Below are 19952 nucleotides of genomic sequence, written 5' to 3'. Positions count from 1 at the left end.
CGACCTTTTGGGTTGTACCATATACGTAAAAGAAGTTTTATATAAGAGTGGTAGTAACCAGTGATTGCAGTGAATGATTATCCTGCCTTGTTTGTAGAGGGTGTTTAGATTTTGTTTCTCTACATCCTCTTTCTATCTAAGGCTTTTTAGCTTTATTATGGCTTAAGGTCATTTACTGTTTCACTGAAATAATCTAAACCACAGGGTTTTTTGGGGGATTTTTTTTGTTGCTGTTTTTGTTTTGTTGGTCATGGGGCTTGAACTCTGTCTGGGTCTGGGCACTGTCCTTCAGCTCTTCAGCTCAAGGCAAGCACTCTATAACTTGAGCCACAGTGCAACTTCGTGTTTATTGGAGATAGGAATCTCACAGACTTTTCTGCCCAGGCTGGCTTTGAATCATGATCCTCAAATCTCAGCCTCCTGAGTAGCTAGGATTATAGGCGTGAGCCACCGGCTAATCCACAGTTTTGCTTTTGAAGTCCCCAACAGGATGTGCCCCATCTCCTCTCAATCCTGGAAATCCCCTTCCCCCGCCTTGAACCAGTGACTTGCATTCTCTCAGCTTTTTCTAAGGGTCTTAGTTTGTCTTGGCCAGTTGTGTTCTGGTAAATTTATACATACTAAGTTGCACTGGTTATAGAAACTCATTGCAGTGAAACTGCAAATAAGAGTCTGCCCTCCGAAGTAACTCCAGTATGAAACTCTGAGTAAATTTTAAATAAGTTTAGATCTTACTGCTTCTTTGATGTGTTTCCCAAAGAACATCCAAAGTGGACCAGCTATGACAATAAAAGGAATGTAATAAGCCAGTACAGAAAGACCAAATCCTAGCTCTGAGAAGGAGTCAATATGATCGTGAGTTTGGAGGTCAGCCTTGTGCTACATAGTGTGAGACTGTCTCAAAAACAATCTTTTGGGCTTTCTGAGACAAAAATCCTCCTGACTCCACCTCCTGAGTGCTGGGATGGTAGACACAACTGCACCTTACTAAGCGTGGAAAACTCCATTGAAGTTTGTGTACAAGATCGAGGAGGGCTGTGTGAGAACACCCCTTGCCTTTCATGCATGCTGTGCGCATGTGCATACATGGCACAGCTGTACTTGACTATAAATACCTGGGCATTGTCCCTTGTCTTTGTCACTCAAGACTCATGCTCTACCACTTGAACCACAGGTCCACTTACGGCTTTTTGGTAGTTTATCGCAGGTAAGAGTCTCAGACTTTCCTGCCCGGGCTGGCTTCGAGTCAGATCTCAGTCTTCTGAGGATTACAGGCATGAGCCACGTACACTCAGCCACTTTTGTTGGCATTTTGGTTTTTGGAGAAAACTGTCTCAGACTTGCCTGCCCGGCCTGTCTTCAAACTCCGATTCTTAGATCTCAGCCTTCTGAATAGCAAGATTAAGACACTGGTGCCAGGCTTAAGCTCTTTTGGGGGTGGGGTGGGAAGGGAGTGTTGTTTGGGGGATTAAACTCATTGCTATGCATGCTTGCTAAGCAGAGTGCTATACTTACTTAAGCCTGGGCTGGCCTCAGACCACAGTCCTTCCTCTGTCTGCTGAGTAGCTAGGATAGCAGATAGGAGAGCTACCACACCCGTATCAGAAGCTCTATCTTTTGTCATTTCTCTATTGGTCTTCACAATTCTGTTATTTTTAACTCATCTGGAATTGTTTTGCAAATTAACTATGTATATTATGAGAATATATAGTCACAGCAATTATTTCAAACTTAGATCAAGTCACTGGCATTATTTACAAATATATGATGATAAAAGGCAAACCCTACATTCCTTGTCTTTTCTTAGGACCTGCTGTAGTTACTGTGTACCACTTTGACTCGGAGTATCACTGACTAAAATTTTGTTCCGAGGAGCAGTTGTCTCTTTCTGTGGACATACCTCTTGGGTGTCATTTGCAGCTACCTGCATTCTTTCAGCATTCGAATTGCTTTTGGTTAGATGCTCTATCATGTCTCTCTGATTATAAGTGAAGTCTATGTGCCATTGTTGTCTGTGTTCTCTCCAACAACCTAGGTTTCTTTCTACATTCCTAACTCTAGGTAGGTCTTCTGCTTGTTATTTCTTTAGCACATGACTACTATCCACCAAGAAATAGGGACAAGAAGTATTCCCCCAGCCTGGTATTTCTTTCTGCCATGAGTCTGAGCCCTGAGATATCCTTCCCCCACTCCTCATGTCTTTCTCTTCCTCTCCCTGTCACTCTTTCTCCTCTCCCCCTTTTCCTCTTCCTCTTTTTTTCCTCCCCCTTTCTCTTTCCCTGACAGTACTGGGGTTGAATTCAGGGCTTCACACTTGCTGGCTCTGCTGGCAGAGCCACGCCTCCAAGCCCAAATCTTTGATGAGTAATTGGGGATGGAGTTTTTGTTGTCCTGGGCTTGAACTTAGGGCCTGAGCACTTTCCTTGAGCTCTTTTACTCAAGGCTAGTACTCTAACAATTTGAGCCACAGCTCTACTTCTGATTTTCTGGTGGTTAATTGGAGATAAGAGTCACAACTTGGGCTGGGAAGTTGGCTCAGTGGTAGTGCCTTGCATGCCTGAGGCCCTGGGTTCGATTCCTCAGCACCACATAAGCAAAAAGGGTTAAGATGCAAGGCTTTTAGAAGGTGTTTTAGGTCTTGAAGCCTTTATAAGAAGACTCCAGTGCTAAGGAGGAGGCTCATGTAGTGGTAGAATGCCTGCCTAGCAAGCAAAGTAAAATTTATAGTAAATATCCTAGGCATAATGGTCTATTCCCATCATCCCACATAGTCAGGAGATGTATTAAGGTTTAAGTACAGCTCATCTCAGTCAGCCAGCTAGGTGAAGTGGTAGACAGCTGTGGTCCTAGCTACTCAGAAACCATAGAGAGGAGAATCACTGTCTTATTAATAAGCCTGTCCTTGGACAGAGTAATCTTAGGCACCCAGATTGTGGATTTGGCGGCCTCTGAACTGTGAGAAGGAATTGTTGTAGGAGCCACCAGTCTGTGGTACTTTAGTCTATGACAGCTAGAGTGGAGTAAGACAAGTTTGCTAGGAAGTTATTTAGATAGCCATGCTTCCCCACCCCTCCCCATGCGATTCTGTGCCAGTTGGAGGATCTGCTATGGTAGCAGTTGTGCGTAGGTTACAGAAATGGTAGGACAAAAGGGTTTTCAGGGGAATGGCAGGCCGGCTAAGGGGAGTGATGTGAAAGTCTAATGATGGTGTGGAGTCCCAGTCTTGTACCTGACGATCAGTAACCCCAGTTGTTTTCATTAATACATCCCCTTCATCTATTTCATTAGTACATCTTCATCTGTGTGTGCGAGAGTTTATAGGCTTCAATGAAAATGAAATTCAAACAAGTTTAATACCCATATATGAGTAATCTGGCAAATAAGGTATCAAACACATTTTAATTGAGTTTTATAAAACTATACAAATCTTCCAGGTGACCATAAATCAGTTCTCATTACAGAGTTTAATGTTTATCGGGTTAAATTCCTAAAACTAGCAAGGTAACAAATGGGTTACTGGGACTCAGACAGCCACATGGTAGAGCATGTTTACTGGGTGATCTCAATTAACACCACAAGCCAGACAACTTCCAGTATTTCCTGTCTTTTTACTCTTGTCATTTCCATCTCTGCCCAAGTCATCTGCTTTTTCATGGATCACCATAGTGCGGCCAATGATGGAGTACTCTCCTGAGAGTGAGATCAGGGAGTCTTGGATGGATACTTTGGCTGTACCACCTTTGTCAGCGCTCACATTGCCCAGATCTCCAACATGTCTTTCTTGATCTGCTGGCCCACCGTGATTTTTAGATAGAGGATTAAAGTGAGGACCTGCACTGGTATAACCTTGTATATTATCTCCAACTGATGGACATGGAATCCATGCTGGCCTTCAGTCAATCCTGTAATGGTCCCCTGTACCACACCTGGCCCATTTGCCTGCTGCTCGAAGTGAATGATGCCCTGCATGCACACGGCCTTCATTGCCATGATTCGCCCGCAACACGCCTGAACCCGGGTTTGAAAGACGGCGGGAGGATGCCATTACATGACACAACAGGACACGCTGGCACCGACCCTAACTTTCTCTCTCTCTCTTATTTTGTCAGTCGTGGGGCTTGAATTCTGGGCTTGAGCACTATCCTGCGCTCTTCAGCTCAAGGCAAGCGCTCTACCACTTGAGCCACAGTGCCACTTCCAGTTTTCTAGTGGTTTATTGGAGATAAGAGTCTCATGGACTTTCCTGTTTTGCCCGGGCTGACTTTGAACCGAGACCCTCAGATCCAGCTTCCTGGGTAGCTAGGATTACAGGCGTGAGCTACCGGTGCCCGGTTAACTTTCTCTTCTGTAAAGTTACATTGCTAGTTTCATAGGGCAGTTTGTACATTAATTAAAGTGTTGCCTGCAAGCAAACATCAAGCCATTGCTGGGCAGAGGTGTCTTACACCTGTAATCCTAGCTATTCTGAAGACTGAGATCTGATGTTGGAAGTTTGAAGCCAGCTCAAACAGGAAAAACTGAGCCACTCATCTCCAGTTAACCAGCTTAAAATGTGGAGGTGTTGCTTAAGAGGAAAATCTAGTCCCCTGAGCCCAAGCTTCAGCTTTTGCACATGCCCATGTGTGTGCACACACAAACGTAACCTACTCTCTACTCTGGATATTGTGTGTGTATGTGATGCGTGCGTGTGTGCACTCCCAAGTGCACACACACTGCCGATGGAGCTGGCTTCGAACTGTGATCCTCATATCCCAGCCTTGTGAGTAGAATAATAGATGCCAGCCACATTGCCAGGCTAGTCAATATTCTTTATTTAATTTTCTTGGGTCAGTCATGGGGCCTGAACTCTGGGCCTGGGCACTGTCCCTGTGCTCTTCAGCTCAAGGCTAGCGCTCTACCACTTGATCCATAGTATCACTTCCTGCTTTTTCTGCTTATGTGGTGCCGAGGAATTGAATCCAGGGCCTTATGCATGGGAGGCAAACACTCTACCACTAAGCCACCTTCCCAGCCCATCTATAGTCTTTATAATGAGTAGGAAGACGAATAATAGGAGGAATCATTTCAGGTTTAAAAATTGTATCCTGTGGGCTTTTGCTTTTGCTTTTTTTTTTGGCTGAGAGTGGTGAATTTAATAATGGTTGCTTGAGTCAAGTGAGCATCATTCTACCTTTCTATCTTCTTTTATTTACATAGTTTTTGGTGCTGTCCTTGATTGTAGGTTTTATTTTGTTTTGGGGTTGAATTTGTGTTTTGTCTTTTAAATACTTGGTAGAAAGATAATAGGGAGTAAAAGTTGGACAAGCCCATTTATACTTTTGGAAGATGTTGTAATTCATGAAATGAAATTTATGGAGAAGCTGAAATTTTGGTATTTAAGATTATGAGGCATTCATTTTCTACTTTAAGCATCAAAGTGGTAGAAGACAGTATTTGATCTGGACACTTGCCCTCTAGCTTGATGCAAGACTTAACAAAAGTTCAGAGAATAACTTAGAATCTCTTAGTCTTGTTATCAGTAAGTAATCTAGGGATTCACAATAGAGCTAAGAATGTGGGGCAGGGGTAGCTCTCTAAAGGCCTACATTAGGGAGAAGAGAGAAGAGATGGGGCAGGAATTTGGGCTTATTGAGTGCCTCCTAGCAGGCAGGCACCAGCGGATTAACTGGGAGAATAGAAAGCAAGACTGAATGTTAAAGTGGAACTGGGCAGCACATAGGTGCTGGACAGGATCCTCTGTGTAGGACATAGTACATTGCGTTCAAACCAGTTGGGTTGAGAGTATGGAGACTTACACTTGGACATGTCTGTCATATGCTTTTTGACAGTGTATTTACTAAAGGGTAATTATCTGTAAATTTTGAGAAAGGCTATGCTTGTGAATACATAGGATCAAAACTGACCCTGTTTTCTTGGAGCCTGCAATCTGGTGGGAGAGGACAAAGCCAGCCTTACAGCCATAGTTTCCCTTACCCTTGAAGGCTATCAGGTTGCTGAGTGGGCCACAGTGCATTGGAGGAAGGAGCAAAGAAGGCTGAAGGACTAGGAGCTTGGAGACCCACTACGAGTTACAAGCCAGTAGGCCAGAGCTCATCCAGTGGTATCCAGCTGATAGTTAGGCAGGAATGTATGAGACAAGTAAAAGGCAGAACTGTGAGAAGTAGAGCCAGTTAAGAGTGGGCTGAGGCTGAAAAGTAAAAGGATGAGACACTAATTGAGGTTGGTACCAAGTATAAAGGGAAACACTCCTGTGAAGGTACACGAGTTTTGGACATGGAGTATGGGCAGTTATAACCCTAGCTACTCAGAGGAGGCTGAGATCCGAGGATCATGGTTCCAAACCAGCCCAGGGAGAAAAGCCCATGAAATTTATCTCCAATAAACTACCAAAATAGTTGGAGATGTAGCTGTGTCTCAAGTGGTAGGGTGCTAGCCTTGAGCACAAAAGCTCGGGGATAGTGCCTAGGCCCACAGTTTAAGCCCCAGGACTGGCACCAAAAGAAAAGAAAAAGAAACTAAGCTGGTAACAAACTATAAATGCCTTTTGGAGAACATACATAGTGAAAGCAGTTTTTATACTTCAAAAATTTTCTCATGTGTTTCAGATGAAAAAAAAGATATTGACCATGAGACGGTGGTTGAAGAACAGATCATTGGAGAGAACTCGCCTCCTGATTATTCAGAATATATGACAGGCAAGAAACTCCCTCCTGGAGGGATACCTGGCATTGACCTCTCAGATCCTAAGCAACTAGCAGAATTTGCTAGGTAAGTTACAGAACTTCCCTTTCTTACCATATAATAAGTGCTTGAATCGTGCTAGCTGTCACAATGGTGAGTTGTATTCTTTTTTCTAGGGACACCTAGAAAAAGCAGCCAGTTTTACTGATAATTATGTCACTAATGGGAGTGGCAGCATTTAAAATCCTTACAGACAGCAGTAAGATTAGGCAAATACTCTGAAATCACATCACTGACACTGTCCGTTGGACACAATTTGTTTTGCAGGCAGTGTCCTCACGCTCCCTCCTGGACGCTGCCTTCTTTTTAACATGGGTATGCTGCGCTCGTCACTGCCGGAGCCAGGCTGCACCCTCAACTCAGTCCTAGCTGACTGCAGGACAGAAAGGACTGCACTAGTTTGTGTTTTGGTGTATCATCAGCTAAGCTTTCCTGGCCAGATATTCTTGGCCAGGACTCCTGGAATTGTCCTGTGAGGGAAAAGCCAAGGTCTGAACCCACTGGATGTATGTTGGTTTTGTTTGTTCATTTTGCCTAAAGCAGACTGAATTCCTCTGTGGGAGCCTAGGCGCTGTCTTTGAGCTCTTCAGCTCAAGGCTAGCACTCTACCACATGGAGCCACAGCACCACTTCCAGTTTTCTGGTAGTTAATTGGAGATAAGAGTCACATGGTCTTTCCTGCCTGGGTAGGCTTTGAACCGCAATTCTCAGATCTCAGCCTCCTGGGTAACGGGTTACAGGTGTGAGCCACCAGCACCTGGCTTTTTTGTTATTTTACTTTTCAGTACTGTTTGGCAATTTTCACAAGGTTACAGGAAAACACAAAAATGTAAATGTTTAAGATGGAAGGCCTAATTCTTCCCTTACTTGAGCTGAATAGAAATGTAGGCAAGAATGCTGTGTGGTTCCTCAGGGAGGACTCATCCTACACCTGCTGAGGAGAGAGGGAAGTTCCTTTCTTCTCTTGAGAGCAGAGTGGTAGAGGGAAAAACTGGAATGTAATATTCTCAAGTATTCCTAAACCCACCTTCCTTGTGGACTCATTATAAAGGGACTGGCATTTGGTATGAGTATTGATCAGTAGAGATGGACTTTTCTTGCGGGCCAAGCAGTAGAACCATAAAAAACATGGACGCCATGTGCACCTGCCTCTATTGGAGTTTTGAGGCATGCTGGAATCGTGCTGTGGGTCCATGACTGTTAGGCCAAAATGTGTGGAAGCTAGTAAGTGGGCAGTGGGCAGTTGCTACAACTTTTTTTTTTTTTGTCAGTTATGGGGCCTGAACTCTGGGCCTGGGCGCTGTCCCTCAGCTCTTCAGCTTAAGGCTAGTGCTCTACTACTTGAGCCACAGTGCCACTTCTGGCTTTTTCTGTTTATGTGTTGCTGAGGAATCGAACCCAGGGCCTCATGCATGCAAGGCAAGCACCTTACCACGGAGCCACCTTCCTAGTTAGCCCTTGCTACAGCTTTTTGAGCTGTGTGGAGGGAGAGGGCTGGGCGATGAGAGCTTTTAGTTTGAGAGGATTACTACACAGCTGGATTCAGGCTGGACTGATGTAGTCCATCTGGGACCTGGGAGAAGGCAGTGGATAAGAGCAAATGGAAGCCTGAGCCCAAATGATGGCAATCATACAGAAAAGAAATAAGTGTGTAGAAATTTACAGGCGTCAACCTAAGTTTTAGATTCAGATTGGTTGTGTGTTTAGTGAGGTGGGAATAGGGCAGGTAAAGGAAAACCGAAACTGATGTGGAATCTGCCCTCACTGAGTCAGAGAAAACAATTCTGGGGCTCAGGGTGGGCAGTGTGAGTTGGAGATATTGAGAAAGCATCATATTGGACTGGAGGTGACAGTTATTTTACAGGGATAGGCTAAGAGCCATGAAGATGGTGAGTTAGCTCTGAAGAGAGATAAGCGTCTAACCTCAGGATATTAACCATTGGCTTTTGGGTGAGAGAGAAGGCTCTTTAGGTGGACGAGTGGGAGACCTGAGAAGGTGCAGTGTGCTGCTGTAAAGGAGTTGCCAGTGGTCCGGGAGAGGGAGGACGAGACTAGATATTGAAGTCTTTTCAGTGGCAGGGTGGATGACTGAAGGAGGACTTTGAAATGAGAGGGGCCTGGTGGGTAGTGAGCAGTACAAGTACTTAGATGTATATAGGTGACCTTTGGTCTTGTTCACCCTTCCTGGAGAATGGGAGAATAGGATAGCTTCCTGTCCCTGCCTCGAGTCTTCTGAAAAGAAAAGGCAGGATGTGTGGCTGCTGAAGTAACCTGACCTCTCTGGGTCAGGGCTCGCTGCCTTAGAACATTCTTTATAGGAAAGGGGCTCCTCTTGGAGACTGGGACCCTAGAAGTATTCTTTTGTGACATTTCAGAAAGCTTGCTGGGAGAAAGGCTATACAGAAGAATGGTATACCAGAATGACGTCATTCCAACAGATGACTAGAAGATGATACATACGTTTTTCAAGTTCTTGCTGGGAATGGAACCCAAGACCTTAGGCATGCTAGGCAGTCGATTTACCACTGACCTCTAGGCCCAGCCCATAAACATAGGATTCTTTTTTTGGAGGGATGGAGGCAGTCCTGGGGCTTGAACTCAGGGCCTAGGCTCTGTCCCTGAGCTTTTTGCTCAAGGCTAGCACTCTACCATTCAAGCCATAGTACCACTTCTGGCCTTTTCTGTTTATGTGGAACTAAGGATCAAACCCAGGGCTTCACACATGCTAAGTAGGTAAACACTCTACCACTAAGCCACATTCCCATTCCACACATAGGGTTCTTGATCTAGCAAAGCTGTCAGTCAAATATAAGTATAAGACAACAATTGCAGAGAACTAGTGAAGATAGTCCTTGTGTTGTGTCTGTCCACTTTCTGGAGTTGGCTACTTAAGGGTACAGCAGAGTAGATTTGGATGGACAGCAGGAAGAAGACTTTGTAGGCAGAAACCCCAGAAGACAGCTGGCTGGAAAACAGTCTTTTCTTCCCCCTTATTTCATGGTTTCAGTTCACATACAAAAGAATAGCTTTTGTTCCACGTTAATTTTTAAAATTCCCAAATTAAAAAAAAATAACCTCCCTCACCCATCCCTAATTTTATATATATATACACACATATGTATACGTATATATATATACATATATATGTGTGTATATATACACATCTTTAGGCGCTGGTGGCTCATGCCTGTAATCCTAGCTACACAGGAGGCTGAGATCTGAGGATAATGGTTCAAAGCCAGCTGGGGCTTTGAGACTCTTATCTCCAATTAACCACCAGAAAACCGGAAGTGGTTCTGTGGCTCAAGCGGTAGAGCGCTCACCTTGAGCTGAAGAGCTGAGGGACAGCGCCCAGGCCCAGAGTTCAAGCCCTACAACTGACCCAAAAAAAAGCCACCCAATCTAAATGGGTTTGATCTTAAAGTGTAATTGGATGAGACTGAAAACCAAGCATTTCAGGTAATTCTCTTCATTTCCATCACACTCTTGTGGACATATGCCTGAAAATTAATTGGAACAGTCTCCTTTCCGATCATGGTGTCATTTTTGTAATTACTGTTGTTGGCATAGTTAAGCTTTCTGTCCGGCCGGAACTGGAACTTCAGAAACTCATGTCCAAACTTGCCTTTGTGCCTCACTCACGTAGTACCATAGGTAGAAGTCACTGGCCAGTGTTATCTTGGGTCCAGGGCAACACTGTCTTTAGAAGAAGTTGCCAGGCACAAATTCCTCAGGCAAAGTCACTTTCTCTCAGTTTGGACAGAATGAGCAGTAAAGTGTTTAGTAGGTATAGTAAATGGCTTATGCCTGTAATCCCAGCTACTCAGGAGGTGGAGATTGGGAGGACAGCTATTTAGCCCTCCAGACAAAATAAGCTAGTAAAGTCCCTATCTCAACAACAAGAAACCCCTCGGTCTTTCCAGCTACAAGAAGAAGCAAAATAGGAGGACTGGGGTTCAGAGGGCCACTTTTTCATGTTACCTCTTAGGCAAGTGGCTACATGAAGACAAGCTGAGGCAGACAGCCGCCAGGGTCTCACACCTGTAATCCTACCTCTAGTACAAGACTGAAATCTAGAGATCTCTGTCGGAAGCCAGCCTGAGCAGAAAAGTTTGAGATTCCATTTCCAAAAATAATCAGCACAAAACTGGGCTCTGGGGGTATGGCTCAAAATGGTAGAAGCCGGGCGCTGGTGGCTCACGCCTGTAATCCTAGCTACTCAGGAGGCTGAGATTTGAGGATCACTGTTCAAAGCCAGCCTGTGCAGGAAAGTCTTTGAGACTCTTATCTCCAATAAACCACTCGAAAACTGGAAGTGGCGCTGTGGCTCAATGTGGCTCAAGCAGTAGAGCGCTGGCCTTGAGCTGAAAGAGCGCAGGGACAGCGCCCAAGCCCAGAGTTCAATCTCCACGACTAACCAAAAAACAAAAGTAGAAGTGTGGGCACCAAGGTGAATGGAGGGCTGAAGAGGATGTTAACCTAGACGCACTTCTAATTGGGTAATGGTGGTGGAGGGAAGTACTTGAGCCCGGGTGCCTGCTTTTTAAAGATGTGAAAACATAAATGTGTATAACAGTTGAACAGGATTTCCCTGGGGTCCCAGAATTGGTGGCTGGAGCCCCACAGTTGAAGGAGACATCAAGTTTCAGTCTGATGGGCACCAAACCACATCTTCATTGAACTTGTTTTTCTGGTCTCCCATTCTCATCCCCCTCTGCTCTTACTCCTGGAGTCACATCATTTTCATCCTGACCTCTTAGTCGATGACAGTTTGGTTGGCATTCCAGTGAAGCTGATCAGAGACAGCTCAGGTTCCTGCCACAGTTCACCCAGTCTGGTTAGTGTATCGAGTCACTCCCATGAACAGATACAAGTTGTGATGACTTTCATCTGAAAGTACTACGTTTGCCAAGCTGGGACCATAGGGCACTTCATTCTTTCTTGAAATGTGCATGTTTGAAAAGCAGTTGGTGGGTAGAACCTGGCAAGCAAGCTTCTGCTGTTTGATTAAATGATAGTCTTTATGTGTATTTCATTAACTAATTAGACTTTTAAAAATTAGACCTTTGAAAACACTTTCTAAGCCAAGCTTGGTGGTCCTGCCTGTAATCCTAGCTCTCCTGAGGGTGAGGCACAGGTGGTTTGCAAGTTCAAGGCCGGCCTGGGCTACATAGCCCATTCAAAAACACGAAGAATGGATTCATTTTAAACTTAGGCCCTTGTAACCACTAGCCAAGTGTGTAATGTTTGACCATATTTGAATCCTTGTAGCTTTAAAATAGGATCCAAATACCTGTTTACAGAATAAGAAACCAGAGGCCGAGAAGTTGAGTGGTCTGCTCAAGGTCATGCATCTAGTAGGCGCCAGCTCCAAGACATGTCCATCCTGTCTTGTTCATAGTGCCTATGCCGTTGTCCTCAGTGTTTCTGGGTCCACAAAGAATTGTAGCCAGTGACTGAGTAGTGATACTTAAGCAGCGTGTATGATTTTAGTCCTACCAAACTTCCAATTAAGTGCTGTTTTGGGGAAACTAACCACTTAGTAGTGAAAAGTAGTGCACAAGTCCTCTGTTCAAGTCTCATTGATTCCTGGAGTCCCAATGCATTAAAGTTTTTATTCTATAATTAGTTAGACTGAAATACTAGTGTATATATGGGGCTTGAATTCAGGGCCTCATACTCTCACTTGGCTTTTTTGCTTAGCGCTAGTAATAGCTCTACCACTTGAGCCACACCTCCACTTCTAGCTTTTTGCTAGTTAGTTGGAAATAAAAGTCTCACAGACTTTTCTGCCCCAATGGCTCCAAACCTTGATCCTTAGCTCTTGATCCTGAGAAGCTAGTTACAGATGTGAATCACCAGCACCCAGTTTGTACACATTTTTGAAGGTGGCAAATTTTTATAACATTAGCATTCTGAAGGCTAATAAACTAGAGTTAGAAATCATGGTCAGATTGAGGCCAGCCTGAGATGTAGAGTCAGATAATTGTGTGTGTGTGTGTGTGTGTGTGTGTCTGTCTGTCTGTCTGTCTGTCTCACTCACACACACAGACTAGAGAGAAAAGGAAAGAGGAAAACAAAAGGAACAACTTGAAAAGAATGCCAGGCTCAGGCCTGTAATCTTAGCTACTCGGAATGCTGAGATCTGAAGATCTAGGTTCAAAACCAGTTCAGCCAGGAAAGTTTGAGATTTCTATTTCCAATTATCCCCAGTTAACTACCAAAAAAGCCAAAAGTGGAGTTGTGGCCCAATTGATAGAGTGTGCTATCCTTGAGCAAAAAAAACAAAAAAGCTCAACTGTGCTCAGGCCCTGAGTTCATTCAAGTCCCAGGATCAGCACACACACACACATTTTTTTTTTTTTTTTTCTGAAAATCTACCCTCTTTTAAATGCTTGCTCCTTAAAAATGTAGACAAACACAATGGTACAGTTCTGTCACAACTAATTTGATAGCCGGGTGCCAATGACTCATGTCTGTGATCCTAGCTGCTCAGGAGGCTAAGATCTGAGAATCCAGGTCCCAAGCCAGCTCAAGCAGGGAAGTCCGTAAGACATTTAATTTCAGTTAATCAGGAAAAAAAAAAAAAATGGAAGTGGAGCTATGTGGCTCAAGAGCTCCAACCTTGAATAGAAAAAGCTAAGAGACAGTGGTCTAGGCCCTGAGTTCAAACTCCAGTACATCTCTCCCACACACAAAAACCATCTTGCTAGCTGTAGGGTGGGGGTGGGGATGCCACACGGAGAATGCTCTGAAAAATTAAAGTAGAAGTATGTGCACTCTGTAACTCCATGATATAAAAGGGTGGTGGTAGCCAGGTGCTGGGGATATTGATGGTACTGAGGCCTCACCTGTAATCCTAGCTACTCAGGAAATCAAAGCCAACCCAGGCAGGAAAGTTCTTCCTCTTGAGACTCTTAAATCCAATTAACTACTTAAAAAACCCGGAAGTATAGCTGTGGCTCAAGAAGTGTTAGAGCAGTAACCCTGAGCGTCCAGGCCCTGAGTTCAAGCCCCATGACCTCCAACAACAAAAAAAGGTGGTGGTAAATACTAAATACTTAGGCAATTTAAGAAGCATCAGTTTATTATGAGATGGCAGATCTAGGGGCAAAAGAAAATGTTTTTCGAGGTTTGAGCTTTTGTTCTTTGGTTTTCCTAGAAATTTCTTGCCCTTCTAGAATCTCTGACCCCTCTGCCATATGTGGTTTTGAGGATAATATTTGGAGAAAAAGTTCTAATAGAAAAGCCAAAGATTAGTTCGGTAGAAGTTAGCAAGTGGGTAAGTTAACAAATCAGTCATTTCTACAGGACTTCCCAGGCTGCCCACCCGAATTACCAAGGGGAGGGCCTTGAGTGCTCTGAAGCCCCCAGCCAGATGGCAGAGCAAGAAGTCACTGTTAAAGTAAGTCTTGCCAGGCCACACTTGTCATCCTAGCTATTCAGGAGGCTGAGATCTGTGGACTGAGGTTCAAAACAGGCCAGGCAGGAAAGTCTGTGACTTTTTTTTGGGGGGGGGGGGGGAGTCCAGTTGTGGGGTTTGAACTCTGGGCCTGGGCGCTGTCCCTCAGCTCTTTAGCTCAAGGCTAGTGCTCTATCATTTAAGCCACAGCGCCACTTCAGGCTTTTTTTCTTTTTGCTTCTGTGGTGCTGAGGAATCAAACCCAGGGCCTCATGCATGCAATGTAAGTGCTCTGCCACTGAGCCACCTTCCCAGCCCTGTGGCTTTTTTTTTTTTCTCTAATAAACTACCTCCCCAAAAAGCTAGAAGCAGAACTGTGACTCAAGTGGTAGAGTGCTAGCCTTGAGTAAGAAAGAAGGTAAGGGTCAGTGAGTCCTAAAAAAGTTCCCTTTGAAACTGACTGACCTCTGCCACTCAGACTACCACAAGCGATCTGGTAAAAACCAGTCTTGGAGTATGTGTATTCCATTCCCACATATCCACTAGTTTCTCAGAAGTAGCATTTGATGGTTTTCTGTATTTCCTTTGAGAGAGAATTTTTTTTCTGTACATCGATGTAAATACTGTTTACAGACTATTGTATATACATTTTTATAATGCCATTAAAAGTCATTTAATATGAAGCGTTGTGTGTTAAGCAGTTGTGTAGAGTTTTATTTTTGTTTATCTTTTTATTTTGGTGGTACTAGGGTTTGAATTTTGGGCCTTATAAGGCTGGCTTTCCACCATTTGAGCCATGCCTCCAGCCCTTCTTTTTGCTGGAGATAGGATCTAGTGAACTTTTCTGCCTCATTTGCTTCAAGCCATGGTCTTGTAAGTCTTAGCCATCTGAGTAGCCACAGTTCCACCAGCGCCTGGCTCCACTTCTTCCCTTCTCACAAAGTACCTTTGCTGTCTCACAGCTGCTTTTGATGGGCACTTTGCCCCCTGCCAGGGGACGCCTGCTCTGTGGCTCTCTGAGCTATTGATCTTTGTACTTTTTTTTTTTTTTTTTTTTTTTTAAGGTTTAGAAGTAAAAGCAAGTTATGGGGCCTTTTTTCGCTGGTCATGGGGGTTTGAACTTTGGGCCTGGGCACTTGTCCCGGAGCTCTTCTACTCAAGGCTAGCATTCTACCACTTGAACCATAGCTCCACTTCAGGCTTTTTTTGTTTGTTTGGTCGTTTATTTTTAATTGGAGATGAGAGTCTCACAGACTTTCCCTTCCTGGGCTGGTTTTTTTGTTGTTGTTGTCGTCGTCGTCGTCGTCGTCGTCGTGGGGCCTGAATGCTGGGCCTGGGCGCTGTCCCTCAGCTCTTCGGCTCAAGGCTAGCGCTCTACTACTTGAACCACAGTGCCACTTCTGGCTTTTTCTGCTTATGTGGTGCTGAGGAATCGAACCCAGGGCCTCATGCATGCAAGGCAAATTCTCTACCACTGAGCCACCTTCCTCTCCCCCCCCCCCCCCCCCCCCCCCGGGCTGGTTTTGAACCATGATTCTCAGATCTTAGCCTCCTGAGTAGCTAGGATTGCAGACATGAGCCACCCACCGGCAAAAAGCGAGTATTTGAACCACATGGCTCTGAGTGCCATTCTGAGCTGCAGCTCATTGCCTGTGACCTGCAGAAGTAGCATGGCCTTTTAGAGCAGCAGTGAGGCAGCAGCCCCCTTATGGGGAAGGAAGAGCACGCCTGGCGTCCATCAGTGCTGGGCCGCCTGGCCCTGGCTCCTTGTGGGAGCATACTGTGAGCTTAGTGTTGGTTACACCTATAAGGAGATATTGCAGGGACTATTGATTTATGCCAGTCGAGTGTACCCACTCCTACAAATCTGTCTGTCTGTCTTTCTCTCTCTCTCTCTTTTTTTTTGATAAGAATGAAGCCAAGAAAAATTAAAGAAGATGATGCTCCAAGAACAATAGCTTGCCCTCATAAAGTAAGTAATGCTAGGGGGAAAGTGTTGATTACATTGTTAATGGAGTTTTAGAGAGTTTATAAGAGATTTGCACTTCCAGTTCCAACTTTTAAATCGCAATACAGTGAGGAATTTTATCACCTTGGGTTTGTTGCTCAGTACAGGACGCTTAGTGGGTCTACTGTAAGGAGCCCACATGTGTAGTCCATATCTTGACTCTGCTATGTTAGGACTTTAGTTCTTTTTTGGACACAGACCTCAATAAGAACATAGGTTCGTGACTGAAGTTTGGAAATTATTTTGGATATTGATAAGATGAGGCAAATAGTTGCTAATTTCCTTTACAATTTCTTATTTGCCCTGTAAATTGTGTTACTAGAATGGTGCTTAATTGTTTTCAAATGTAACTTGTCTTTCAAATGAAAGTACGTGGGAAGTGTTCCTTGGGGTCTGTTTCAGAGCTCGAATTGACTAGTAAACCAGAAGAAAAAGTGAGCTATCAAATAGATGCAGAGAGACAAAGAGGATGAACTTATGAATGGAATAAGAGTGTCTAAAAAGTCAGCAATTGGAGGGTAAATTTGGAGCTGCCTCTGAGGACTGCGCGCTCCTGCTTCTTCAGGAATTCCTTTGTAGCGCTCTTAATGCTGGGGGGAGGGGCAGCAAGCCTGTGTCCCTTGGGACCGAAAACGGCATTTGAAAACAGTTAAGCTGGCCGTTACTCTTTAGCTTCTCTGTATATTTCCAAAGTTCCGTTTTCTGAATGGAAGCAGAACTTAGAGGTCAAAGTGACCTCACTGGCTCTCCCTCCCTTTTGCCTGTGAAGCTGTCTAGTGGTGGCCTGTGCTGTCCTTCTGTCACACTGTCTCACCATTCCCCACTCCCTCCATCATGGGCAACAACTGCAGAAGAAATTGTAGAGGACATGCTGCCCTCGGCCCCTCCATCTCCTCCCCGCGCTGGTATCGCTTTGCCTGCCTCTGCCTTTTCCCAGTGTCTCACCAAATAAATTTCTTCTGTAGTTGCCATTCCTTGGAGACCCTCTTGCTTCTTTCTCTGTCAAGAAGGGGAAAGAGGCAAAGAGAGAAGAGGGAACAGTAGGCGATGGAGAGTGACAGCCCATTGTCGCAGCACAGAATATGGGGCCCACCAAAGGTAGTGGTGGACTACCGTCATTTTAACTCCGTTTATTTCTCAGTGCTTCTGTTACTTCATCTGGGGGTGTAGCTGGGTGAGGCAACTGTGGTGTAGCTGGAAGCCGGGGTGCTGGGTTCTACTCCCGGCGTGGCTACTGCTAGTAGTGTGACCTTGGGCAAGTCTACTTCAAGGTGTCTCTAAGCCTCAGTTTCCTCATCTGTAAAACGGGTTTGCAGTAAATGACAAGGCCTTTCTCAGCTGTCTGTTTTTTTGTCTTAAACAACTGACTGTTCTGTACTGCTAAGAGGGGTTAATGAGGGAGGGGGAGGGGAGGGGGCGGGTGGCCATTGTGTTGTAGCTCACATTTCAGAAAAGGCTGTCGAGTGGTTGGGGCCTCTCTCACCACCTGCAGTGTGAACCACTACGCTTCTTTCTCTGTTTCAAGGGCTGCACAAAGATGTTCAGGGATAACTCTGCTATGAGAAAACATCTGCACACCCACGGCCCCCGAGTCCACGTCTGTGCAGAGTGTGGCAAAGCTTTTGTTGAGAGCTCAAAGCTAAAGCGACACCAACTGGTTCATACTGGAGAGAAGCCCTTTCAGGTAGGGCCGGTTTCTTCTGTCCCTGCACACTGCCTCACTGTCCTGTCCCCATGGCGCAAGCTAGCTGTGCGCCACAGCCAGCCTGCGTGCAGGGCGCCAGCGGAGGGCCTGTCCCGGCTCCTGGCGATGTCATGTCATGCGGGTGGTGTTTGTGCAGAAGAGAGCAAGCCCACAGTCAGTCGCCTCTAGTGCATTCAACGACGGGGCGAAAGGAGCCAGTTATATATTGAATTGATCAGCAGGAAATCTAAATTTTTATTGTATGAGTAAATAATACTTTTCTTGTTTTCAGACGCCCACAGATAGGCTAATGAGTTGGCTGTGTGGCTAATAGAGTTCACATGGTTCTCTCCGCTCAGAAAACTTGATTTGTATTTTACAGAGGTACATGGGCACTAACTTGACACATCAGGCAATGGTTGCCACTTTGCCATGTGTTTCTCTTAGGTTCTTAAACAGCTGTGCGCTTTAGGGTTGTCCAGCATGCACAGTGAGAGATCCCTGCTCACTAGTTCTAGAATGTGGAGCGTGGTACCAGGGCAGGAAGGAAGTGTGTTCAGTGAGAGCTGGGCGCTGTCCACCAACACAGCAAGCGGCTGGATGCCGGCTGCCCGCTGAGTGCTTGACATCTGACCTTTCCTCCACAGTGCACATTTGAAGGCTGCGGGAAACGCTTTTCACTGGACTTCAATTTACGCACGCATGTGCGAATCCACACCGGAGACAGGCCCTATGTGTGCCCCTTCGACGGCTGTAATAAGAAATTTGCTCAGTCAACTAACCTGAAATCTCACATCTTAACACATGCTAAAGCCAAAAACAACCAGTGAAAAGAAGAGAGGAGACCCTTCTCACCAGTGGGAAGCATTTTCAGGAGTGATTGGGAATCCATATGCCTCTCTTTTGTATATTGTTTCTAGGAAGAATTTTAAAAATGAATCCTACACACCTAAGGGACGTGTTTTGATAAAGTAGTAAAAATTAAAAAAAACTTCAATAAGATGACATCGCTAAGATGCTCTATCTTGCTCTGTAATCTCGTTTCAAAAACAACACGGTGTTTTTGTAAAGTGGTCCCAACAGGAGGACAATTCATGAACTTCGCATCAAAAGACAATTCTTTATACAACAGTGCTAAAAATGGGACTTCTTTTCACATTCTTATAAATATGAAGCTCACCTGTTGCTTACAATTTTTTTAATTTTGTATTTTCCAAGTGTGCATATTGTACACTTTTTGGGGATATGCTTAGTAATGCTATGTGTGATTTTTCTGGAGGTTGATAACTTTGCTTGCGGTAGATTTTCTTTAAAAGAATGGGCAGTTACATGCATACTTCAAAAGTATTTTTCCTGTACAAAAAAAAAGTTATATAGGTTTTTGTTTGCTATCTTAATTTTGGTTGTATTCTTTGATGTTAACACATTTTGTATAATTGTATCGTATAGCTGTATTGAATCATGTAGTACCAAATATTAGATGTGATTTAATAGTGTTAATCAATTTAAACCCATTTTAGTCACTTTTTTTTTTTCCAAAAAATACTGCCAGATGCTGATGTTCAGTGTAATTTCTTTGCCTGTTCAGTTACAGAAAGTGGTGCTCAGTTGTAGAATGTATTGTACCTTTTACCACCTGATGTGTACATCCGTGTAACAGAAAGGGCAACAATAAACTAGCGGTCCTACAGAGAGAACATGGCAGAAGAAGATCTGTAAGCACAGTCTTATTTTCTTTTATTGTCCAAAATACTTAAAATTCTTGAGCCTCCCAGAAATTGGAAGCTTAAATAAAGCAACTCAAGTTTCCTTTATTTTGCACTCAATTACAGTGACTTGTGATTAAATCGATGCATGGATAATACTAATCCTTCCTCCATCTCCTGACTGAAAGATTGGTAACAGACATCCCAAGTTAAAGAACTACCTCAGAGTACCCCAGATTGGCCCATGGGTGGTGGGGATGACACGCTGAGCCAGGATGAGGCCTTCCGAAGGAGAGGCGGTCACTGGCAGTGGGTGCACCAAGGAAAATCTAGGCCTTCCTCCCCACCCCCACTCAGGCGGCCTTCAAAGGCCGCCCCAGTGGCTTGTCCAACAGGAAACATGGCTATGAA

The 19952-nt window shown here is 44.6% G+C and overlaps 1 protein-coding gene and 1 pseudogene across 1 annotated transcript in view; one reads left to right on the top strand and one right to left on the bottom strand.

The window, feature by feature from the left end:
- Positions 1 to 19649, top strand: part of Yy1 (YY1 transcription factor) — a 29272-nt gene extending 9623 nt beyond the window's left edge. Inside the window, exons 2-5 of the mRNA XM_042692465.1 lie at positions 6606 to 6768; positions 16055 to 16115; positions 17677 to 17835; positions 18483 to 19649. Of these exons, the coding sequence (XP_042548399.1) occupies positions 6606 to 6768; positions 16055 to 16115; positions 17677 to 17835; positions 18483 to 18665 (566 nt within the window). The 3' untranslated portion in view covers positions 18666 to 19649. The remainder of the gene's footprint in view (positions 1 to 6605; positions 6769 to 16054; positions 16116 to 17676; positions 17836 to 18482) is intronic.
- LOC122118630 lies at positions 3335 to 3992 on the bottom strand (annotated as a pseudogene).
- Positions 19650 to 19952: the final 303 nt, after the last annotated feature.

The sequence above is a fragment of the Dipodomys spectabilis genome, unplaced genomic scaffold (genome assembly GCF_019054845.1).
Source record: "Dipodomys spectabilis isolate Male_0828 unplaced genomic scaffold, ASM1905484v1 ptg000157l, whole genome shotgun sequence".
Taxonomy (NCBI): domain Eukaryota; kingdom Metazoa; phylum Chordata; class Mammalia; order Rodentia; family Heteromyidae; genus Dipodomys; species Dipodomys spectabilis.
The sequence above is the reverse complement of the archived record's forward strand: the minus strand, read 5'-3'. Positions and strand labels throughout refer to the sequence as shown.